At 36.1% G+C, this 22,292-nt stretch overlaps 1 protein-coding gene and 1 non-coding gene across 15 annotated transcripts in view; both read left to right on the top strand.

The window, feature by feature from the left end:
* The window catches only part of LOC101742265 (cytospin-A), a 104,625-nt gene that overhangs the window by 26,522 nt on the left and 55,811 nt on the right, over window positions 1–22,292 (top strand). For 3 of the 14 annotated variants that reach the window (XM_038016558.2, XM_062672933.1, XM_038016555.2), the window contains 3 exons: window positions 16,069–16,124; window positions 18,884–19,071; window positions 19,709–20,114. In XM_038016558.2, coding sequence (XP_037872486.1) covers window positions 16,081–16,124; window positions 18,884–19,071; window positions 19,709–20,114 — 638 coding nt within the window. In that variant the 5' untranslated portion in view covers window positions 16,069–16,080. Of the gene's footprint in view, window positions 1–10,247; window positions 10,278–12,360; window positions 12,446–12,868; window positions 12,909–16,068; window positions 16,125–18,883; window positions 19,072–19,708; window positions 20,115–20,739; window positions 20,938–20,960; window positions 21,051–22,292 lie in introns of those variants that run through there. The other 11 variants (XM_038016556.1, XM_038016554.2, XM_038016553.2 and 8 more) reach the window with 11 other exon arrangements.
* Window positions 18,783–18,854, top strand: TRNAC-GCA (transfer RNA cysteine (anticodon GCA)). The gene has a single exon. It is a non-coding gene; the product is annotated as a tRNA-Cys (tRNA).

The following is a 22,292-nucleotide window of genomic DNA, read 5'->3' as shown; positions in this document are numbered from 1 at the left end:
CTTCCATCTTCTTTCTTCTTTACTCCTATATCCAGTATATCATAGCCTAGTTTATAACACATATTAGCTAGCTACGCGTGCTAGTAATTATAAGTATGTTTTTTTTCCAAGAGACAAAATATGGATAGTCACGATCATAGCATACTTATTGAAACAGTATTGTTCGCTTGTGAAATTAATGCGGGTGTCATTGACGACAATTTCAACCTCTATCGTCTTGCCAAATGTTTTTTGTTAGTTAAATTTTAACTTTACTGTTGTTACTAATGTTAAGATGGGTTTTTTTTTAGAAATATTTTTTTTAAATTAGATAAAATAGTTTTCAAGTTAAATTTAAAATGTAATGATACATTTCATTTTGGGGACAGCTGCACTGGTAGAAATTATTTAAATGTACATTACAGTGATTGCATATAGTGTTGAAGATAAACTTATGACACCATATATTTTCGTCGCGGTAAAAAAATAAAAAAATAAACGATTCCAAGTTTTTTGTTCGTCTTAGATGCTCTCGCGTGTCTTTTAATCGAGTTTAATCTTTGGACAGTTACTATTTGGAGAACGTTTTTGATATAGTGTCATCAATGCGGGGCAAGTGACGCGCGAATAGATTTATCAAATACATGGTTTCACAGTTTTCACACACCCTTAGCGATTGTCACATTTAATAGTAGCGTTTTCCTAACGAGACAAAATGTACGTCTTTATAACATATACTATAACATTTTGATTTTATCATTCGTTCTGAATAAAAAATAAGGTCCTATCAAGCTGGATTCGTCTCAAAATATTATATTATTATATACTAGCGACCCGCCCTCGCTTCGCTTCGGAAACTGTAATTTATTATTGATTTCTCCATTATTTAATGGATGTTATTATATATCCTGTAACTATATACGTAACTATATAAAGTTTCTAAGGCAATTTGGTGACCATCTCAAAAATTGATATAGTAACCATAACTCCATCTACAGTTGATTGGTGTTAAAAATATTGAGAAACAAAGTGGCGACCGCATATTGGTCGCCAAATGTCGGTGGTCGCCACTTTAAATGTACTTTTGTGTTCATTGGATGCCAAAAGTGTTACAGGATAGATATATATATATATATATATCCTGTAACTATATATATATATATAAACCTTCCTCTTCAATCACCCTATCTATTAAAAAAACCCGCATCAAAATCCGTTGCGTAGCTTTAAAGATTTAAGCATACATAGGGACAGACAGATATAGGGACAGAGAAAGCGACTTTTTTATACTTTTTTTTTTTCCTACCTAAGCTGGTAGCCTAGAGAGGCTATTCCAGCGGAATCTTAACTCGTAGGTGAGCTCACGGGGCTCAAACCTGACGACTTTTTATACTATTTAGTGAAGAGTTACTATTGTAGATTAGTTTTATTAATTGACTAGCTAGCCCGGCAAACGTTGTTTTGTCATATAAATTATTTCTAGCAAAGATAAATAACCTAGATACCGACTGCAGCGCCATCTGCTAAACCTAAAACTACAAGGTGGGCGGACTTCGAAAGACGTAACAATCAGTATGGTCAGTCATAGCAAGGACCGTCGCTTTTTAAGGAAAAAAACGTCACAATACTAACCATCAAGATGCGCTGATGAATTAGTTCAATAATAATATAAATTAACAGTTATGTAGTCTCTGAATTTAAGTCCGGTTTCTATAGATCAATAGCTGATGAAGATAATATCGTCTATATAAACTACTATTACGGCTTCAACACGCCTTTATTATTTGCATATTTATTCCATTATTTCCGACGTTATGAATACCGCAAGATTTTTATGGTCACTGACGAAAACCGTATTTTAATTTAATAATTTATTTTCGTAAAATAATAAACGAGATAGTAAATCCTAATAATACTTTTAATTGTTTTTCGTTACTTTCTCGAAAACTCGAGAAAATACTATTTTACGTCCATTGATGTTTTGGAATGTTTATACATAGTTGCAACCCGATTTAATGTATTGCCGCGTCTAAATAAATACTAATGAATATCTCTTTCTACATTTTGGTCGGTGCGTGCCTCATCCAAATCCCATAAACACAACCCACTGAGCTTCACGTCGGATCGTCTCAGTGGGTCGCGATTCCGATCCGGTGGAGGATTTTGCTAAGCACTGCTCTTGTTAGGGTCAGTCTTAGCACATTCACTCAGGTTGAAGCCCCTTCTCTGGAGGCGCCGGAGTCTGCCATAACCCAGTATGTTACCCCTCCCGTTAGGGTATCCATAAACGGACCCCCAGCGTTAAAAATAAGGTTGAGCCCCCTGAGCTCACCTACCAGTAATAGCCCTTTAGGCTGGCGGGTGGTAGGACCTCTTGGGAGTCCGCACGGGTAGGTACCACCACCCTGCCTATTTCTGCCGTGAAGCAGTAATGCGTTTCGGTTTAAAGGGTGGGGCAGCCGTTGTTACTATACTTGAGACCTAAGAACTTATATCTCAATTTGGGTGGCGCATTTACGTTGTAGATGTCTATGTGCTATGTCTATGGAAAAAAAAAGAAAAAAAAGGCTACCAGCGAATGTAACTTAACGTTTTGATGTAACTTATTAAAGTTGTTGGCATTCCAGAGAAGGGCACGGATACGCTAACAGCTTTAAGCAATGGGCGTAATACTTTCTTTTAATCAATGAGGAAATCTCTATCTATATGAAATTAAAATCAGTATATTGTTGAAATAAAGAGATAATTTAAACAAATTATTAAATGTTGTAGTCCTTTATTAATAAATAAAAAAATCAAAATAATTTAACATAAATCAATTCATACAGTAGAACAAATCTTCCAATGCGCTCATTCCCGATCCTGCGGACAGAATGGAAAGCAGTCGACGTCGCCCAAAACACGTCATCTCGCATCCTCCCGATCCACTAACGGTGCTTTTAGGTACTTCAAGCACCGGTCACCGTTCTCGTCGAACCCGTCGCTTGCGATGAAGGGCTCGACGAGTAAATTAACTCTCAGACACAGCCCACTGAGTTTCTCGCCGGATCTTCTCAGTGGGTCGCGTTTCCGATCCGGTGGTAGATTCTGCGAAGCACGGCTCTTGCTAGGGTTCGTGTTAGCATCGTCGTCAGGTTTGAGCCCCGTGAGCTCACCTACTAGCCATGGTTACGCTGAAATAGCCTCTCAAGGCTATCAGCTTAGGTAGGAAAAAAAAAAAAAAAACAATGTGCTTAAAGGAGGCACAGTTCTCAAGATACTGGCTACGTTACCTCGTTGGATCAAATTATTTATTATTTTATTATTTATTTATTATATTTTATCAAATTAAAATCAAATTTATAGTTTTAACGCATTAGAAAGGGAAAACTTTAGATGTTGAATAACAAAATCCAATTTAAACTCAAGGTGATTAAACTTTTGCAAATAAATAACAAATTATGAGTGTACCTTTTGTATTTACTGCAGATAACAATGATAAAGTTGTACACGCACATTCAGAGGAACTATTAAAAAGAACCAACATTGCCTAGGATTAGAGTTTAGAATCCAAAAAAGTATAATGAAATAGTTAAAGTACCGGGCCGTGATATATTTGAGTACACTATTTGCTTCATGTTTGAAACATTTTATATCTTACAAATAAAAGTGATGCTACATAATAGCTGTGTTTATCTTCGAAGGTTTTTTTCCAAAACTACGGTCAATTTCCACTAATGAAATAATGTAGGTTGATAAAATTTGTATTGGTGATCGTTCTGAAATTTGTGTAATTTCGTATTCTTTATTTGAGGCCTATAAAATCAAAGGCAGCTAAACGCCTTAATGTCGTAAAATGTATTAACAATGGCGCTATCTTGTTTAGTTAGTTGGACACGCTTTAGTGTTTTCATGTTATAACAAATGCAGCTAAAATTCTAACAAATTCAGTTAAAAAAATTTTTTTACTCTGTACTAATAAACGAAGTTTTATCATTTAAAATTCAGATTATTAGTAATATTCTCATCAACGAAGTTTTATCATTTAAAATTCAGATTATTAGTAATATTCTCATCCTTTATAAATCTGCTTTAAAATAAAGAATATCGTAGCTATCCGAACAAAGTTATTTCAGCTTCTCAAGCCGGGAGTGTTGCTAACACTGGCCCTAGCAAGAGCAGTACAGTACGATGGATCGGGAGGATCCGTTATGACGTGTTTAGGGCCGATTTTTGTAGTTTACCTGAATATTTGACAGACTTGGATTTAGCTGCCTTTGATTTTATAGGACTCATTTATTGTTTAGACGGTTGAACAGGTTTAGGGCTCGCGTGGTGTTAATTGGTTACCGAAGCTACCATCAACGAAAATGTTACCCACCTTGAGACATAAGGTAATAAGTCCTCAAATCTATAGGACAACGGCCGTCCTATCTATCAAACCGAAACAAATTATTTCTTCGTGGCAGAAACAGATGCCCTATCCGAGTATATTCAGTGTTCATTCATCTTAATTTAATTTCTCTGACATAAACAATTGAATATGCAATTTCGAAAAGGGCACATCTCTGAAAATGTAAAATGTTCAGGAAGTGAAAAAAAACTGATTATTTTCTAAAGCAGTGTAAAATTTAAAATATTAACTTTTGAGATATATTTTAGTGTTGATTACCAATTGCAAATTACTGGAATTATTATAAAATGGGTGTAGGTAAGCCTCAAAACTACATGTATAGAAAAAACGTATTTGACAAAATATGCGACATGTGCCCTTTTCGAAATTGCATATTCAATTATTTCGATCTTAACGCACTATACGATGCAACTACCGACGCCTCTCCATAAAATATGATTATGGCTAAACAGATGCAGTTCGCGAATGAAACAAGTTGGCTTGTTGCGATAATCATCCGCCCGCGGTGTTGCAAGCTCAGAAAATGTAACCGCTAATGTTGTAACACGACCGCATGATACAAATGTTAAATACGTTACATCAGCAGTTTAGATACGCCGCTTGGAGATGAGATCCATTGTTAGTGGAACACTAGAGCAAGTTCAATAGTTTGATGTTTTTTTTTTGCAAATACTTTTGCTTTCTTCCGCTGGTACATTTAAGTAAAATTTAAAACTTCGTAATCGATCTTGTGTGGATATCAAATCCCCATGTTTAACACTTAAATACGTATTTCATAAGAAAAATGGTACCCCCTTGCGAGATTCGAACACCGGCACTGTCGCATGGCTCGATACGAATGCACCTAACGTCTTATGCTTTAGGCCACGACCACTTCAATTGATAACGGACTTATAGATTCAAACACGTCATTACGGATCCTCCCGATCCATTAACAGTGCTTTTAGGTACCTCGAGCAACCGTCACCGTCCTCGCCGAAACCGTCGCTGGCCACGAAGAGCTCGGCGAGTAAATTAACCCATAGACACAGCCCACTGAGTTTCTCGCCGGATCTTCTCAGTGGGTCGCGTTTCCGATCCGGTGGTAGATTCTGCGAAATACTGCTCTTGCTAGGGCCAGTGTTAGCAACACCTCCGGTTTGAGCCCCGAGGGAACACCTACACGTTAGGATAACGATGATATAGCCTCTCAAGGCTATCAGAAGAAGCAGGAAAAAAAATAGATTCGAAAAACTACTCATCACCGGCAAAGTTGAAGGAAAGAGGCCCAGGATGCGTACATAGTCCCATATATTTTTTTTATTGCTTAGATGGATGGACGAGCTCACAGCCCACCTGGTGCTAAATGGTTACTGGAGCCCATAGACATCTACAACGTAAAATGCGCCACCCACCTTGATATAGAAGCTCTAAGGTCTCAAGTTTAGTTACAACGGCTGCCTTACCCTTCAAACCGAAACGCATTACTGCTTACGGCAGAAATAGGCAGGGTGGTGGTACCTACCCGTGCGGAATCACAAGAGGTCCTACCACCAGTAAAATGCCATGCGCTGGTCTGATTAAATTACTACGACATTGGACTCTAATATCAATGTCTCTGTCCACTGCGCAGAGGACAGAAAGGAATGGAGGAACATAGTCCAAAGTGCCCCGTAAAGGTCACGATCCTCAACGATGCAAGGAGGAGGAGGAGTGAAAACCGAAGAAGATGCGATATACTTGCTGTTCGCAAGATTTTATGTACTTAAAAGAGCACTAGTTGTCTTGTTAACTTTTTGAACAAATACGACATATTTAATCATAAATTGATTGTAAGTAAAACTCTTCACGTTTTTGAAATCAAACGAATTGTTGATTTTATTATTGATAGTGGAGTCCCGCGATGTTACCCACGGTTATTGTCGTACCGCGGGTGACGCCGCGGGGCTAAGCTAGCCTAAGTTACTCCTTATATTATCAAAAAAGTTACTCCTTATATCATCAGCTACCTGTCAGTGAAAGTCCCGTCAAAATCGGTCTAGTCGTTCCAGAGATTAGCCGGAACAAACAGACAGACAGACAAAAATTGTAAAAAATTTTTTTTTGTGTATGTATGTATTCATATGCTTGTAGTAAAAAGCGGTTATTTAAATATTACAAAAAAACACTCAAATTTTATTTATATGTATAGAAGATTAATAAATACCTTTATATTGAATTTTATATGGTATGTTTGCGTCATTTTGTTTGCGGACGCGATTTGTTACGAAGGATTATTGCAGTTTTAATGCCACTCTTGAAGTCGGTTTAATACATTCGTTTTCGTGTATTAGTAATTTTATTGTCTCCTTTCAGTTTACGATCCTTGTGGGAAGAGTTTATTTATGTTGTTATTTGCTCTTACAAAATACCGGTTAATATATGAGTCGACTATTATCAAAGCCGGCAATCTGACTTTTGGATAATTATTGGTAAATCAGAAAAACGAATTATTGACTTTGTATTCCATTGGCAGTCACAAAACTCTTCGGAACGACATTTTAGATAAATAACAGGTTAACTATTAACCTTTATTTAATGCAGGTTTTGAACCGTATTCTTTGAAGGAGACGATTATATTCAAATCAATCTGTATTGACATATCAATAACATTTTTTTGTCCAAATGCACAGATTGGCACCTTTGATAATAGACGACTCATATAAGACATTTTGATAGACGCTAGGAAATTGTGATATCGGTCGTTTTCGTGGTCAAATTTTTATAAGGGATTTTATGACCTGGTAACTAAGACCTTTAAGTCATGTTTATATTCTTATTTTTATGAAAAATTATAATATGGAGTGAAATTAAATGAAATGAAATGAAGATGATTAGTTGGAGACATTAATCAACTGGGATGAAATTAAATGAAATGAGATGAGATGATATGAGATGAAATATAATCTCAGTAAGATGGTGATCAATTACTGAGATTTTTTTCAGTGGTCTTTTTGGAGGATCCCGAGGTAACGTCCAGCGGCTTTGTTTCATTTTCCAACATTTGTGCACTTTCACGGATATTAAACAGTTAATAAACCACCGTTATTACACATTTAAACTTGAAGAAACACTAAATAGACAAAATAAAACAAATCATACAACTTCACTCCTCGCGTTCCCGCCAAAAAGTCCCTTCGTGGTCTAAATGATAAGATGGTGTACTCGTATTTTCAAAACACGCAAGCAAGTAGGTACTTATCTTTCTAGAGAAGTAGGTAGACATGTAGGTAGATATGAAAGGGTGTGATAAAATTTTCAAAGTTGCAATTGATTAAATTTTGCTTGATTAATTGTTTTTATGATTGTTATATTTTTGTTTAGGATTTTCAATGTCGCTATGACGTCATTATTTACACCGAAATCTGCTCAAATGTGATGTGCGTATCGAGATAAGATTATTTTTCAGAGCAAGGACAAGGAACCACATCGGAAACAGTTGTTAGAGTTTTGAAGGTTGATACTTTAACTTTGTATTCTTATCAGTTTGAAGGCGTTTGAGAATTTCCTTATAAAATTTTTACTAATGTTTTAAATAAAATTACCTTAAATTTAAATGAAATAAAATTGGGAACATGATTTTGAACCTCAAAACGGGTAGTGCGATTTACTCTGTGATCTCCCGCAATCATTTATTAGTTAGCGTATTTTGTTAAGTGTGCTGTAATTCATGAGTATCTTGTCTTAAAGACAAAACAAAATACCCAATTTACCAATTCAAGATAATTTATTTACATATTATAAATAATTTTATAAATACGTGTGCAAAGAATATTTTTGACTTTATTTAACCACGGAGAACGGATGGTCAAAATACTGCAGCCTACTTCATGGAAATCATTCCTGTAATTGAAAAAAAAAACAGAAATCACAAGCACTATCTGGAAAATTTAAAAATGTCCGCTTGATAGATTATATGGGAAATAAATGTACATATGCGCTAGAAACTTCTGATAATAATACACTTATGTCAACCTTCTGAGCATTTGTTTTCGACATCGGGATACAGACTATCGTTACACAGAAGCAAATTAAAGAGCACTGCAGTGTACCTATCCACTCTGTTTTACAAAGTAAAATTATGAATTAATCCATTGACGAGTAAACATTTAGTTATAATTATTTTTAATTATTTTGATCCAGTTTTTATTTATTAAAAAAACTGGTTTATTTTATAAACTGACCGGTTTAAGCCGGTGATAACATTTGTAATCGGTTGATATTAATAGTACCTATACATTTCACAATATTCCTAAAGCATAATAATATGATCAATTAAAGGTTGCAATGATCTCAATTTTTATTTATGAAATCACAGCGAAGGGTTCAATGACTGATCGAACGAATGTTTTGTTTCCGTTTGAGGGAAGGGTGGTATGTGGGAGGACGTTGTGGTCCAAGTGATAGGAATCAGTATAAAGTGTTACAATTGGATCGTATGGTACCGTCCGCACGCGCCAGCAACTTACGTACATGATACACATTGAATTGAAAATTGTCACTTATTGATTTCGATTGGTATAGAAAACGACGACGATTGTTTTTGCTTTTTTTTATTGCTTAGATGGGTGGACGAGCTCACAGCCCACCTGTTGTTAAGTGGTTACTGGAGCCCATAGACATCTACAACGTAAATGCGCCATACACCTTGAGATATAAGTTCTAAAGATCTATGTATAGTTACAACGGCTGCCCCACCCTTCAAACCGAAACGCATTACTGATTCACGGCAGAAACAGGCGGGGCGGTGGTACCTACCCGTGCGGACTCACAAGAGGTCCTACCACCAGTAATTACGCAAATTATAATTTTGCGGGTTTCACTTTTATTACACGATGTTATTCCTTTACCGTGGAAGTCAATCGTGAACATTTGTTGAGTACGTAATTCATTAGAAAAATTGATACCCGCCTGGGATTCGAACACGGGTGCATCGCTCAACACGAATGCACCGGACGTCTTATCTCTTAGGCCACGACGGCTTCAAACTTAGTAGACCGACGGTCTAAATGGGATTATTTGGAACTTTTAAATGTATTTGACACTTATTTTAAATTATCATTAGCACGATCGTAGTGTTTATAAGATTTTATTTTGTTACCAATTTAATTTCAATTAGTATAAGCAATATAATCGTGAAGATCGATTTTAAAAGATACACAAGTTTAAAAGCACCTATTCTCTGGTAGCTTAATAAACAGGCTATTCCAGCTTTGCGTGGACGGGAAGGTGAGTTCACAAACCTGACAGAATTTGCTAGCACTGGCCCTAGCAAGGACAGTGCTTCGCAGAAGCTACCGGCAAATCCGAATCGAGTCCTACTGAAAAAATCCGACGAGAAACTTAGTGGGCTGTACATGGGAGCGCCCGGTATGCGTGAGCTGATAGAAAATATTCATAGTTAAATATAAAAAAATAATATAGGAGTGTTTCAGATAAAGTACTGATTTTTACTGGTGGCGGGACCTCTTGTGAGTCCACGCGGGTAGGTACTACCACCCTGCCTATTTCTGCCGTGAAGCAGTAATGCGTTTCGGTTTGAAGGGCGGGGCAGCCGTAGTAACTATATTGAGACCTCAGAACTTATATCTCAAGGTGGGTGGCGTATTTACGTTGTAGATGTCTATGGGCTCCAGTAACCACTTAACACCAGGTGGGCTTTGAGCTCGTCCACCCATTTAAGCAATAAAAAATATATAAAAAAAAGTAGTATTGTGTAGCTATCATTCGGACGCTTATGTTTTGTACCAATCACTGAATTGCAAATTTTACACCGCACCTAAAATGCTAGTAGTGTCATTTTATTATCAAATACGTTGTTGGACGGACTGTTAAACGCATATAATATACTTGTCTAAGTTGTTCTTACGTCATGGACGTCTTTAAGGTCAGTCGGACTTGTTTTTATTTGACATCGGAAACTATAAAACCGTGTTTAAGGTGATTTATTGACTTATACTTATCATTGCAGGGTAGTCAGACTTTAAACGTGTTATTGGTTATATGAAAATTTGTTTGTGTATTGCCATTTATTGCACGCGTGTTGGGAGATGGTTAAATGTGATTTATTTTATTAATATTATTACATATGCAAGTTGATAAAAGGCCATCTAGTCTAAAGAAGCTATCGGATTGCCTATTTTTATATAATAATATAATATATTTCTTCTGTGCGTGTGTTTGTCACTGAACTCCTAAACAGCTGGACCGATTTAAATGAAATTTTCTGTGTACCTTCAGGTGGATTCGAGAATGGTTTCGATTTACAAATCAGGCCGGCAGATGGCGCTGCAGTCGGTATCTAGGTTATTTATCTTTCCTAGAAATAATTTATATGGCAAAACAACGTTTGACAGACTAGCTAGTACATTTATAATATCAACGATTCATGGCTTCGATGTCTCAAGTGTCTCAAGTAGCACAACGTAGTAGGACAATCCTTTTTTTTTAACACTGGGGAATCCATTTACGGATACCCGGTCGAGGGGGGGTAACAGTAACAATCCTACCCTTCAAGCATGACGTTGATAATCATTTTTATAAAAAGCAATTGCGTTTTAAAAGGTGTTCAAACACTCAATGGACATTACGAAATATGGTTATATAGGTGGTACCTATAAATAATGGTACACCTATTAAAAAATTACTGCTTTAAATACAGGATGTGAGTTAAACGATATTACTTTATTTGAATTTAAGCACAAACACTTTATGGTTTTAGCGAATCCGTTTTTGTGTAGCTGCAATGTAACACAAAGTAGCTTGGACTCTTCACTTTAGATGGTAGACTCACGAATTTTACTAAAACCACAGATTAGGTTAGCAAAACAATGCTTAAGCTGAAGATGAAGGGATAATTTAATCACAATGACACATAATATTTGGCATAGTATATAGCAGGAATGGCCAACCGGTAGATCGCGATCGACTGGTAGATCGCGATCGACTGGTAGATCGCGATCGACTGGTCGATCGTGGCTATTAGTTCACTCGATCGTGGCAAGACAAAAAAATATAAATACATAGAACAGACCGCGCAACGTAATCACCGATTGCTGCACGCATCATCTTCATCTTGTATCATTTATTAATGACCATTACGTCACATTATTTATCCTCTTTTCTACACAATAGTTCTCTTTTATTATATAATTTCAGGTTTATTTTAATCTTTTTAATAAATAAAAAATGTACTACTTATTTATTTAACTACATTGTGTCGTTAAATTTCAAGAAAGGTCATTTGGTAGATCGCAGTCTGTTTCGTAAGTAGACAGTAGATCTTGGTTCTAATCAAGTTAGCCACCCCTGGTATATAGTCTATGTCAATGACATAGTTTGCTTTGCGATATACTATACGGCTCTAGAATGAACACTGCATTGCTTTCCTGAGCACTATGACATGTCCTGTATCAAACGAGTTTTGTGCCTCTGGCATTGCCAATGACCATGAGCAACGGTGACTACTCAACATCAGGTGAACCGTATGATTGTCTGTCTATAAGTTAAAAAAAGTATACTAAAAAAAAGGCCGATTGGTCAAATATATGCAGAGTTGGGATCGTGGCGTATAAAATAAAATTGCACTTTTATTGCTCTTTTGCTCTTGCACCTTTATTGTTCTCTTCCAAAATCTTCCAGAGAAGTCCAAATAATTAACTGATATCCAAAAAGGCATGTAAGTTTTTGTTATATTAACAAACAACAAACTAACAAAAATAATAGATTATTATATAAAAAAATTAACTGACTAATTAATCTAATTAAATTTAAAAAATGTAGATATAAAAAATCCGTTCGACACTTTTCATACGCTCCGTTCTTACCAATCCTACATATTATATTTGGTAAGGTTTTATTAATACCGAAAAAGTTTATCTGTAAATTAGAGTAGATATTTAAAACAACACAAAATTTAAACGTCAAAAACGTCAAGAATGACAATCTTATAAATAACTGATGAAGGAGACTGCATAGTTTTTCGATCGATTTGTGTAAAACGTAATTAAAATGTGGACCGGAGTCAGAAAAACACGACAGTATCAATTCATAGTGGTAGCTAAGTTTTCTTTTAAATTAATTAAGTTATTGACACACTCACGGAGTGTCATTGCTTTAAATACAACACGTTTTAAAGAATTTCATGTTCGCAACTCATAAGACTATCTATGATTCGTTGTAAGAATCAAAACAATTCCGAAGCTGTCGTGGCCTAAGGGATAAAGGGGCTGGTGTATTCGTATCAAGCGATGCGACGGTACCGGTGTTCGATTCCCACAGCCAGGTACCTTTTTGCTACCGAAATACGTTTTTACTGTTGTGATCTGAAGAAAAATGAACATGAAATTAAATAACTTTCATAATTAAAGCGTGCCCGCCGACAGATTCCATTGGACTGTTTAATTGACGTAACTTGATCAATCATATCGCGATACTATTTTAGATAACGCTTTATTTAAGGCCCGCTGCATTCAGTGTCACCTTGTATTTTGGACTTGAAGACATGTTTAGTCGTCTCGTGAGTTTTTATTTATTAAAATAATCTTATGTGAACTGTGGAATTCCGTACAGGTGTTTTTTTTTACCTAACTATTCGCTGGTAGCCTAAGGGGCTATTCCAGATTTTCGCAGACGGGTAGGTGAGTTCATGGGCTCAACCTGAGAGAATTTGCTAACACTAGCCCTAGTAAGAGCAGTGCTTCGCAGAATCTACCACCGGATCGGAAACGCGACCCACTGAGAAGATCCGATGAGAAACTCAGTGGGCTAAACTGGTGACGATGCAAGTGTGGCTAGAACGACAATTCTGCTTATTTTTTAGGAGAGGCAATCATGCATTCCGCTTTGAGTTATAGACGTTTAGATATGTTAGCGTTAACATATCTCAGAGCTTCGGCTACCGGTCTCTCATTCTTACTCTTTACTATCCTGTTATTATAACTAGGGGTCCCGCAGTAGTCGAAATTCGACTATAATTAATTGGAATTGTAAGTTTGTACACTATTATGATTGTATTTTATACTTCTATAATCACAAATTTCGCCAAGGCTACACTATAAAAACATATAAATAAAGACAAACAATATTTAATCTATTCTCAATTTGACCACAGACGTCAATAACAAAAGTTTGACCATGTGTGCGTCAAATACATGGTATGTAGTGTGTGTAATGTTTTCTTTATTGATTTCATGTATCTTTTATGCATTATTTAAAAAAAAAATTAGCATTGTGCACTTCTTCTCTATATTCTCTATACGTGTGGAGAATTTCATACTCCTCCGTCCGCGCAATTTACGTAAAAAGGGATACAAAGTTTTTGCTTCACGTATTAATATATAGATATATTTTGAAAAGTTTTTGAAGTTACGTTTACATCGGCCGAAAACGAGTCTCGATATTGATAATTTCTGCTTGTGGATCTTATGAGCCAGCAGACCTTTCTATTTCGATCCTGTCTCTCTATTTCAACCACGAAGCACGTACTGTTAAACATGCTTTAAAAAAGGGGACATTATTTCATTAAACTTGAACTTATCAAGGTGGGTTTCTTCACAACTATTCAAATATACAATGTTATATTAAAGACTTTTATTCTTCTAGTATTATTGAATTAATTTTAACCACCAAAGCATATCTAATGCTTCATTATTTTTTGTTCGTTCTATCTCATCTCTATTGAAATAGGCAAAGACAAAGCGTTTAACTGGTGGTTTTTACTGGTGGTAGGACCTCTTGTGAGTCCGCACGGGTAGGTACCACCGCCCTGCCTATTTCTGCCGTGAAGCAGTAATGCGTTTCGGTTTGAAGGGTGGGGCAGCCGTTGTGACTATACTGAGACCTTAGAACTTATATCTCAAGGTGTGTGGCGCATTTACGTTGTAGATGTCTATGGGCTCCAGTAACCACTTAACAACAGGTGGGCTGTGAGCTCGTCCACACATCTAAGCAATAATAAAAATAAAAACAAAAGTACTCCCTCTTGGCTTAGTTCATGAGTGCGCCTGTCCGTCTTAGAAAATGTCTCTGAACTAGCCGCAAGTAGTTATTAGTGGTAGGACCTCCTGTGAGTCCGCGCGGGTAGGTACCACCGCTTTGCCTATTTCTGCCGTGAAGCAGTAATGCGTTTCGGTTTGAAGGGTGGGGCAGCCGTTGTAACTATACTGAGACCTAAGAACTCATATCTCAAGGTAGGTGGCGGTATTTAGGTTGTCGATGTTGAATGTTAACTATGAATGTGGAAGGATATAGAGGAAGAGGTAGACCTAAGAAATCGATTCCCACATCGGGCAAACATTTTGTGATGAACACGCTTATTTACTCTTTGAGTATTTATCATCTATATATGAGTCGTCTATTATCAAAGCCGGCAATCTGACTTTTGAACAATATTGGTAAATCAGAAAAACGAATTTTTGACTTTGTATTCCATTGGCAGTCACAAAACTCTTCGGAACGACATCTTAGATAAATAACAGGTTAACTATTAACCTTTATTTAATGCAGGTTTTGAACCGTATTCTTTGAAGGACACGATTATATTCAAATCAATCTGTATTGACATATCAATAAAATTTTTTTGTCCAAATGCACAGATTGCCACCTTTGATAATAGACGACTCATTTATCATCTATATATTATGTAGGTACTTATTGGTACCCATAACACAGGGAATCCTAAATTGGGGCAGGAAGACTGTGCGTGATTTGGTCCAGATTATTATGATTGTATTTAAATAACCTGGTACGGCATATTAATATTAGATTATTTTATTAATCACATAAATGCGTATGAGCGTACCGTTTTATCTTTGTAGAATAGTCATTAACCTCAAAATGTTCATTGATTTTGTCATTTTCTTTTTAATTCTTCGAACAGATCGCGGGACTCTTCACGCGATATTTTTATGTCAGTTTATCATTGAAGTATCGATTGTTCGCTTTATTTGCAGAAAAAAAAACTGATTTCTTAATAATCCGATTAAGTGCTTAATCTAAGAGAGATACTAAATGTAAGCGGTCAGTAGTTATGGATGCACTGAAAGAAGTCAGATGTATTATAGTTTTTGGAATTAGACAAAGGCGGTTTTACTTATGGTACAGGGTGTGATAACGAGTGCCGGCAGAGATACTGGTGGTAGGACCTCTTGTGAGTCCGCGCGGGTGGGTACCACCACCCTGCCTATTTCTGCCGTGAAGCAGTAATGCGTTTCGGTTTGAAGGGTGGGGCAGCCGTTGTAACTATACTTGAGACCTTAGAACTTGTATCTCAAGGTGGGTGGCGCATTTACGTTGTGGATGTCTATGGGCTCCAGTAACCACTTAACACCAGGTGGGCTGTGAGATCGTCCATCCATCTAAGCAATAAAAAAAAAAAGATACCTAGGTACATTCAATGAACCTGTTAGTGTTGTTACCTATATTTGGACCTATTTCATTTTGCGAACGCGCTTACTAGATGGCGCTAGGGTAATGTTTGCGCTCGGAATCTAGGTACATAGATTTGAGACGCTTTTGGGATTAGAGCTGATTTGTAATAACAATAGTTGGTTCAAATATAGCTGTAATAGATAGATTAGCTGTGAAACGCCCAGTGGAAAAGGGTCACGTATGGGATCCACAATGCTTAATGACTTGTAAGGCCATTTCACTAACAAGACATTTGTCTTTTGTTCTAGGTAGAGGAGGTTATGCAGCAGAAGGCGCCTGTGGTGCCTAGTAACGTGAAACTACAGTAAGTATGATTCAAAAAACATCAAAAAAACGTCAAAATAAATGAAGTACAATCAAATCTGGATAAGTGAGAACTGGATAAGTGAGAAAACTCTATAAGTGAGAGTAATAGCCAGGACCCGTCATTTTAAGCTCCCAAAACCTCTATTAGCGAGAAACAGAAACCTTTGTAAGAGAGAGTCGTTTTTCCCTCATGAACCTCCGTAAGTGAGACTGCTACTTATCTATACCTCTATAAGCGACAGTGGAGCTTTATGTATATTAATATGTATATAAATCTACAGTGGCTTTTACGGATGTTCCGTTATAACTACTGAACCATGCATCCGATTGACTTGAAACTTGGTGTCCATGTAAAAAATATATGTACTTAATGGATAGGCTAATATTTATATGAGTGTTGGACTCCCTAATAATAATAATGACAATAAATAATAATGTTAATTTTAAATGGCCAGCGAAGCGGGCGGGTACGGCTTGCTTATTTATATTATTTAGGAGGAACAAATTACAAATAACATCTGCTATTTTATGACTCATTCTTAGCTTTCGTGGAACTTCCTACCATTGTTTTTGTATTGTTTTCTCGTCAATATCGAACCTATTATATTTCGTGGAACTAAATAACGTTGTTATTTTATGGCATTCTTATCGAATGGACACGTGTGCCTGTGTACCGTCCAGTTTGTCGGACTTACTCAGTTTATCGTTAATCAATTGCAAAGGAAAGATCTGTTCTGCATCATGTCAAAACGGAAAATTAAAGTACTGTCGTTAAGTGATAAACTTAAAATAGTGAGTGCATTTGAATCCGGAAAATTGCGAAATGAAATTCAGAGGGAGTTTAATTTACCAGAATCCACCTATTATAAAATTATAAAATCAAAAGACTCTATAAAGTCTGAGTGCTTTGATGGACATGGAAACATTAAGAGGACTAGAGTTTCTGAATTTCCCAATATCGAAAAGTGCCTTTTAGAATGGATAAAACGAACTTTCGATAAGAACAGTCCCATAAATGGACCTCTGGTGCTTGCACAGTCAAAAGAGATTGCTACAAAACTGGGAATCCAGAACTTTTCTGCTAGCAACGGCTGGTTAGAGGGTTTTAAAAGGCGCCATGATATAGCTTTCAAAAAAGCAACTGGGGAAAGTAAATCTGTGTACCAAGGTGTGTGCAACCACTGGACTGAAGATCTGCCAAATCTTTTAGAAGGGTATGAACCAGACGATATTTATAATGCGGATGAAACTGCTTTGTTAATACGCTTTTATTAGCTTCAGACGTATGTATGTTAGTATGTAACGGAATCTTTGAACATGATTTTGACACCCTTCAAAACTTCGGATTAACTCGAAATTTGGCATACTTATTAAGGACTGATGAAAAGTCAATATTAAAAAAAATAGAAAAAATTTAAAAAATTTAAATAAAAAATGAAAATTAAATAATGGTTTAAAAAAAAACGTGTGGCACTCGGGAACTGCCGCGGTAAAGCTATTGCATAGCATTTTTTATCAACTTATGCAATTATAATTAGACAATGATAATTTAATATTAAAACAATAATAAAACAAGACCACGCTATATTAAACATTAATAAAAGCAAAACCTTAACTGTCCCCTTCACACTCATAAGCTAGACCGCGCGAGAGAGAGATGGGCAGACTTTTCATGATGCGCATGCAGTGTGACGTCACGCCACGCGCTTATTTACAAACACTTCACAAGCGCAACGTGTGAATGTGTTGAACGCGAGCTACATGGTAGGCGGAGTGAGGGGTGTAAGGTTTTTTTCGTTACGGAATTTCATGATTCGGTCGCCGTGCTCAAGGCCCGCGATAAAACCTATGCAATAGCTTAAAAACTAAAACAAATACGCTTTTATTTGTAGAAAATCCAACTAAAAAATAGTAAACAAATTTTATTAAATTTGAATTTAAAAGAGTGTAAGAAAAAATGATTTTATTGTAAAAAAAGCGTGCAAAAACTCGCACTAAGTACACAGTACTTTGAATACGCGGCGGTTGTTGATAAAGCAATATTCGACAAAATTTATGAGTTAGAGAAAAAACATTCAATATACAAAAACAGAAACCCAAACGAAATTGACGGATTTTTTTAAGCTTAAATAAGTTCTAAATAAAATAAAATTACATAGTGCAGGAATTTTTGGTTTGTTTTTGTAAGCATCTTGATACCTACCCTTAAAGTACAATGTCGAGATCTAATGAACGTAACATATACACACTATTAAAAATTAATATATGTACATAATATATGTTGTGCATATCATGCACATAATTTTATCATATTACATATTTTACTACATTCGTACTTGTTGTGACTTGTTATTGCTGCGTACCTCTATAAGAGAGAAACGCTTACCATGTACCAGCATTAACGAGAAACTCAGGTATCTTTAAGCGAGAATGATATTGTGCTTTCTTGAACTCTCTCTTATCCAGGTTTGACTGTAAATATATTATTATTAAACGTCCTCAATTTTAATAAATTCTGTTGCCTTGAAAACTCTAGGATTTTTAGTACAGCGCCATCTATTGATAAACACAGACATTAAATACTTTTAAAGATTGTTTTAAATCAGAACGTTACGAAATTTTATAGCTATGCGATAATTTTAAAGTTAGTTTCTGTGGGGATATAGCTCAGTGGTAGAGCATTCGACTGCAGATCGAGAGGTCCCCGGTTCAAACCCGGGTGTCCCCTGATAATGGTTTTTCCTTCTTTTTTTTCAGTAATCAACCAAGCAGTTCTCTTTCTCCTGACGCGAGGAGCAAGAAATTCTCGGCGAATTTTTTCAAAGCAACTTTTAGCTCACGAAGCAAGGCGGTCCAGCCCGCCACTTCAACGCAGTCGATAGACGAAACTAGCAAGATAGGTAGCGCGGAGACCAAGCCTATTACTAGAAATAGGCCTAGGACAGGTAAAAAACACAATTATTTTTGTGGACTGTATTGGGTTATGGGCGCCCATAAGAACGTAAATGGCGCCACACACCTTGAAACATGTAAACGTTCCAACTCTTGAGTTGACTTAACTCTCCTAGGGCTGAACGAAACTATTCTAATGAAAAATACTTCTGCCTAATCAACGTCTCAATTGTATACAGCTGTCATATTATCATTCAAACCGGTAAGTGTGACCGATTCGCTGCAAAAAATACATCACTGCAACCTATTCGTGTCCACAGTACATCCCTACTTGTGAAAGTAGGTATTGTTTTTTTTTTTTTTTTTTTTCTAAAATAGATTTTGGACAAAGTTTGTTCACTATATTCTTATTAGGTTTTCTCTTTGAAATAATTCAATAAAATGCTTACGTAGTTAAATACGGGTCAAGCTTAGCGGGGTCATAAAGATTCACTCTAATCTGTTTTTGTTTTTAAATTCGTTCAGATGTACGAAATTTAAAATGTGACTTATTTTACAATTATAAATATAATTTTATTATTGCCCACCAATTTTATATTTTATTTACGTGAACGTCATATGAACATAATTAATAGGATATCGGAACTGATTCTTCTTGCACGATAATTACAATTCATACTGTTCTTTCAGCAACAACGCAAGAGTCTTCATCTAAATTAAAATTAAAACGAAGCCTTGGCGTGGAACGCCTGTCCTCCGCGAAGCCTTCCATCAAACGACTGGACAAACCCTTAGAGCCCGAACGACCCTTGAGGAACAAACCGACAACACCGGACCCCGGTGGGCCGAAGCCGACAAGAGATGCAAACAAAAGTGAACCTAAAGTCAGGAATGTCGTTTTGCAAATCGTGAAAAAGTCCCACGCACCTCTGAAACCGCCTTCGCCGCCAGTTGATACCGTTTTGCCACCGACGCTGAAGCCGAAGGTTCCAGAAAAGAGTTTGAAGATAACGAAGAACATTAACAACAATGATGTTTGGACTAGTGCCGATGAAAAAAGAAGCTTCCGAAAGAGAATCACTTCATTACCCATAAGGTAAGTTTATGTTTTTCAAAATATTCATCCTTGTATTTACTTATCGTATTAATTTGATTCAAAAGTGACCAAATACTTTTTTCCTAATGTGACATTAATATTTTTATTACGTTCATGGCAATCGAATCACTGATCGAAAACGGTTATATTTAAATCATTCACGTTGTATAGGTATTTATTTGCAATCCAAAAATAAAGCAACGAAATATGTGTTTTATACCATCATTCAATAAAGTTTGTTATCCGTTAACACTAACAAAGGTATCGCCTTATTGAATTTGATTCACAGCATAAACTTTCATTCGTATATCCGTCTCGGTCAGACATATTGCTATTCTCTTCGCTGAATAGTGCCATCGATTATCTCCGTTTCATTTACACCTGCACAAATTTTGACCTCTACGTATAATGTAGTTAAATTAAAATACATACCGCTTCAAGGCATATTGCCTGCAACTAATGTAACGCTAATTCAGTCGGGTACCGTGTTTTGCTTAAAGTATAAAGCTACAGAATGTAAAGGTCCGATAAGATTTCGTTTTGATTGAATAAGTGAGTGTTTTGAACTTGTTGAGAGAGAGAGATAGAACCATAGAATAAAGTATTTTGTGACTGGTCTGTTGATTAAATAAACGACCACTGCAACAGGCTAGTTTGTGTTTGTCGACGGAACGCTGTTGACGTTCCATCGGCTACAAATTTTATTTTCGAACTATTTTTTTATTTGTGTCAAACGAATCGAACTATATACTTAATTAGTTAATGATGGTGTGTGTTTCATGTGATAAATAGTGAGGTGCAATTGTTTTTTTGATCGGAATCTGTAATCTGTTGTTGTTTTTTGAAGCGTCAGCTTTGTAACGACCAGACGAAGAACTGCAACAAAAAATTGAGATTACTGAAGCGGTGTCTTATTGCTTTTGTCTTTTCTTCGAAGTAATGTCATATGACTAATGGCTTAACCTTTTATGAAAACACAGTTTGAAGCCCATATTCAATATAGACTTACCACATATGTTTACTCACACCACTTTAAAAAAGACGAAGTTTTACAATGGGGTTGTACAACATTCTGTTTAATTTGTCTAATAAATAAAATTTTTTAATCATTAGAATAGAGAGACGAGATCATTAAAAGTTATCATTAAATTAAATTCAAGTCTATATTACGCAATCGTTTTCCTCATACATTCCTAATTATTAAACAGTGCCTACACTGCCTACGTGTGTTTGAGTACTTAGTGGAATTAGTCTAGTTCAATCAAGCAAAATAATAGTTTTACTGTCGTTGTCAGTGCACTAAGGATTTTCACGAGAAAGTACATTAACATTTTAACTCATTATGGCGGTAACAGACGCGTAAGTTAATGCGTCACAATAACAGTGCGAGACGGTGTAAGCATAAAGACTGAATAGAAACCAAGAAGAAATGTGAATTTTTGCTCCAAAAGAAAGTTACCGAAGATTTTTATAATTCTGTAATATGCATTAGTTCGCATGCAAACTAAATATTCTTCTGTTAACGTCCTACGAACATGTCGTTAGCAATGTTAAGTAATGATGATAAACTCATGAGCATAATTTGTGTTATGTAATACAGAAAACCTGAAACGGTGATGAGGTGGAGACTTAATGTATTCAGACGTATGCAAGGAGCGCAATTAAAATTATATTCAGAGTCCAATGCCGTAAGATTTACTTTAGATCGTTTTTGTTTGTTAGGAAATGGTTACTTGTTTAATTGTTATTATAGTCTACATATTTTATTCATTTGATAGCACACAGCTCACTTGCCCGATTTTAACATAAGAACCATAAAGTGCCAACCATAGTTATGAACGAATTTATAAAAATTTTATTCCTGTAAAATTTAAAAAACTTCTTGTGAAAATGAATAATATGCTTTAAAAACATCTGAGAACGACACAATGTCGCCTGTGTTGATTAACGTGACGTAATACACGCATTTGTTAAATAGACTTATTTATGCAGACAGTTTCAATGCAACGTTTTCTTGCATTTGTGTAAACACAAATAACAGTGAGGCGTCCGGTGATCACTTAGCGCAAGGTGGGCCGTGAACTCGTTCAGCCGTCTTTATCCGTCGCTTGCGACGAAGGGCTCGACGAATGAATTAACCCATTGACACAATACACTGAGTTTCTCGCCAGATCTTCT

The sequence above is a fragment of the Bombyx mori genome, chromosome 16 (assembly GCF_030269925.1).
Source record: "Bombyx mori chromosome 16, ASM3026992v2".
Classification (NCBI taxonomy): domain Eukaryota; kingdom Metazoa; phylum Arthropoda; class Insecta; order Lepidoptera; family Bombycidae; genus Bombyx; species Bombyx mori.
The sequence above is the reverse complement of the archived record's forward strand: the minus strand, read 5'-3'. Positions and strand labels throughout refer to the sequence as shown.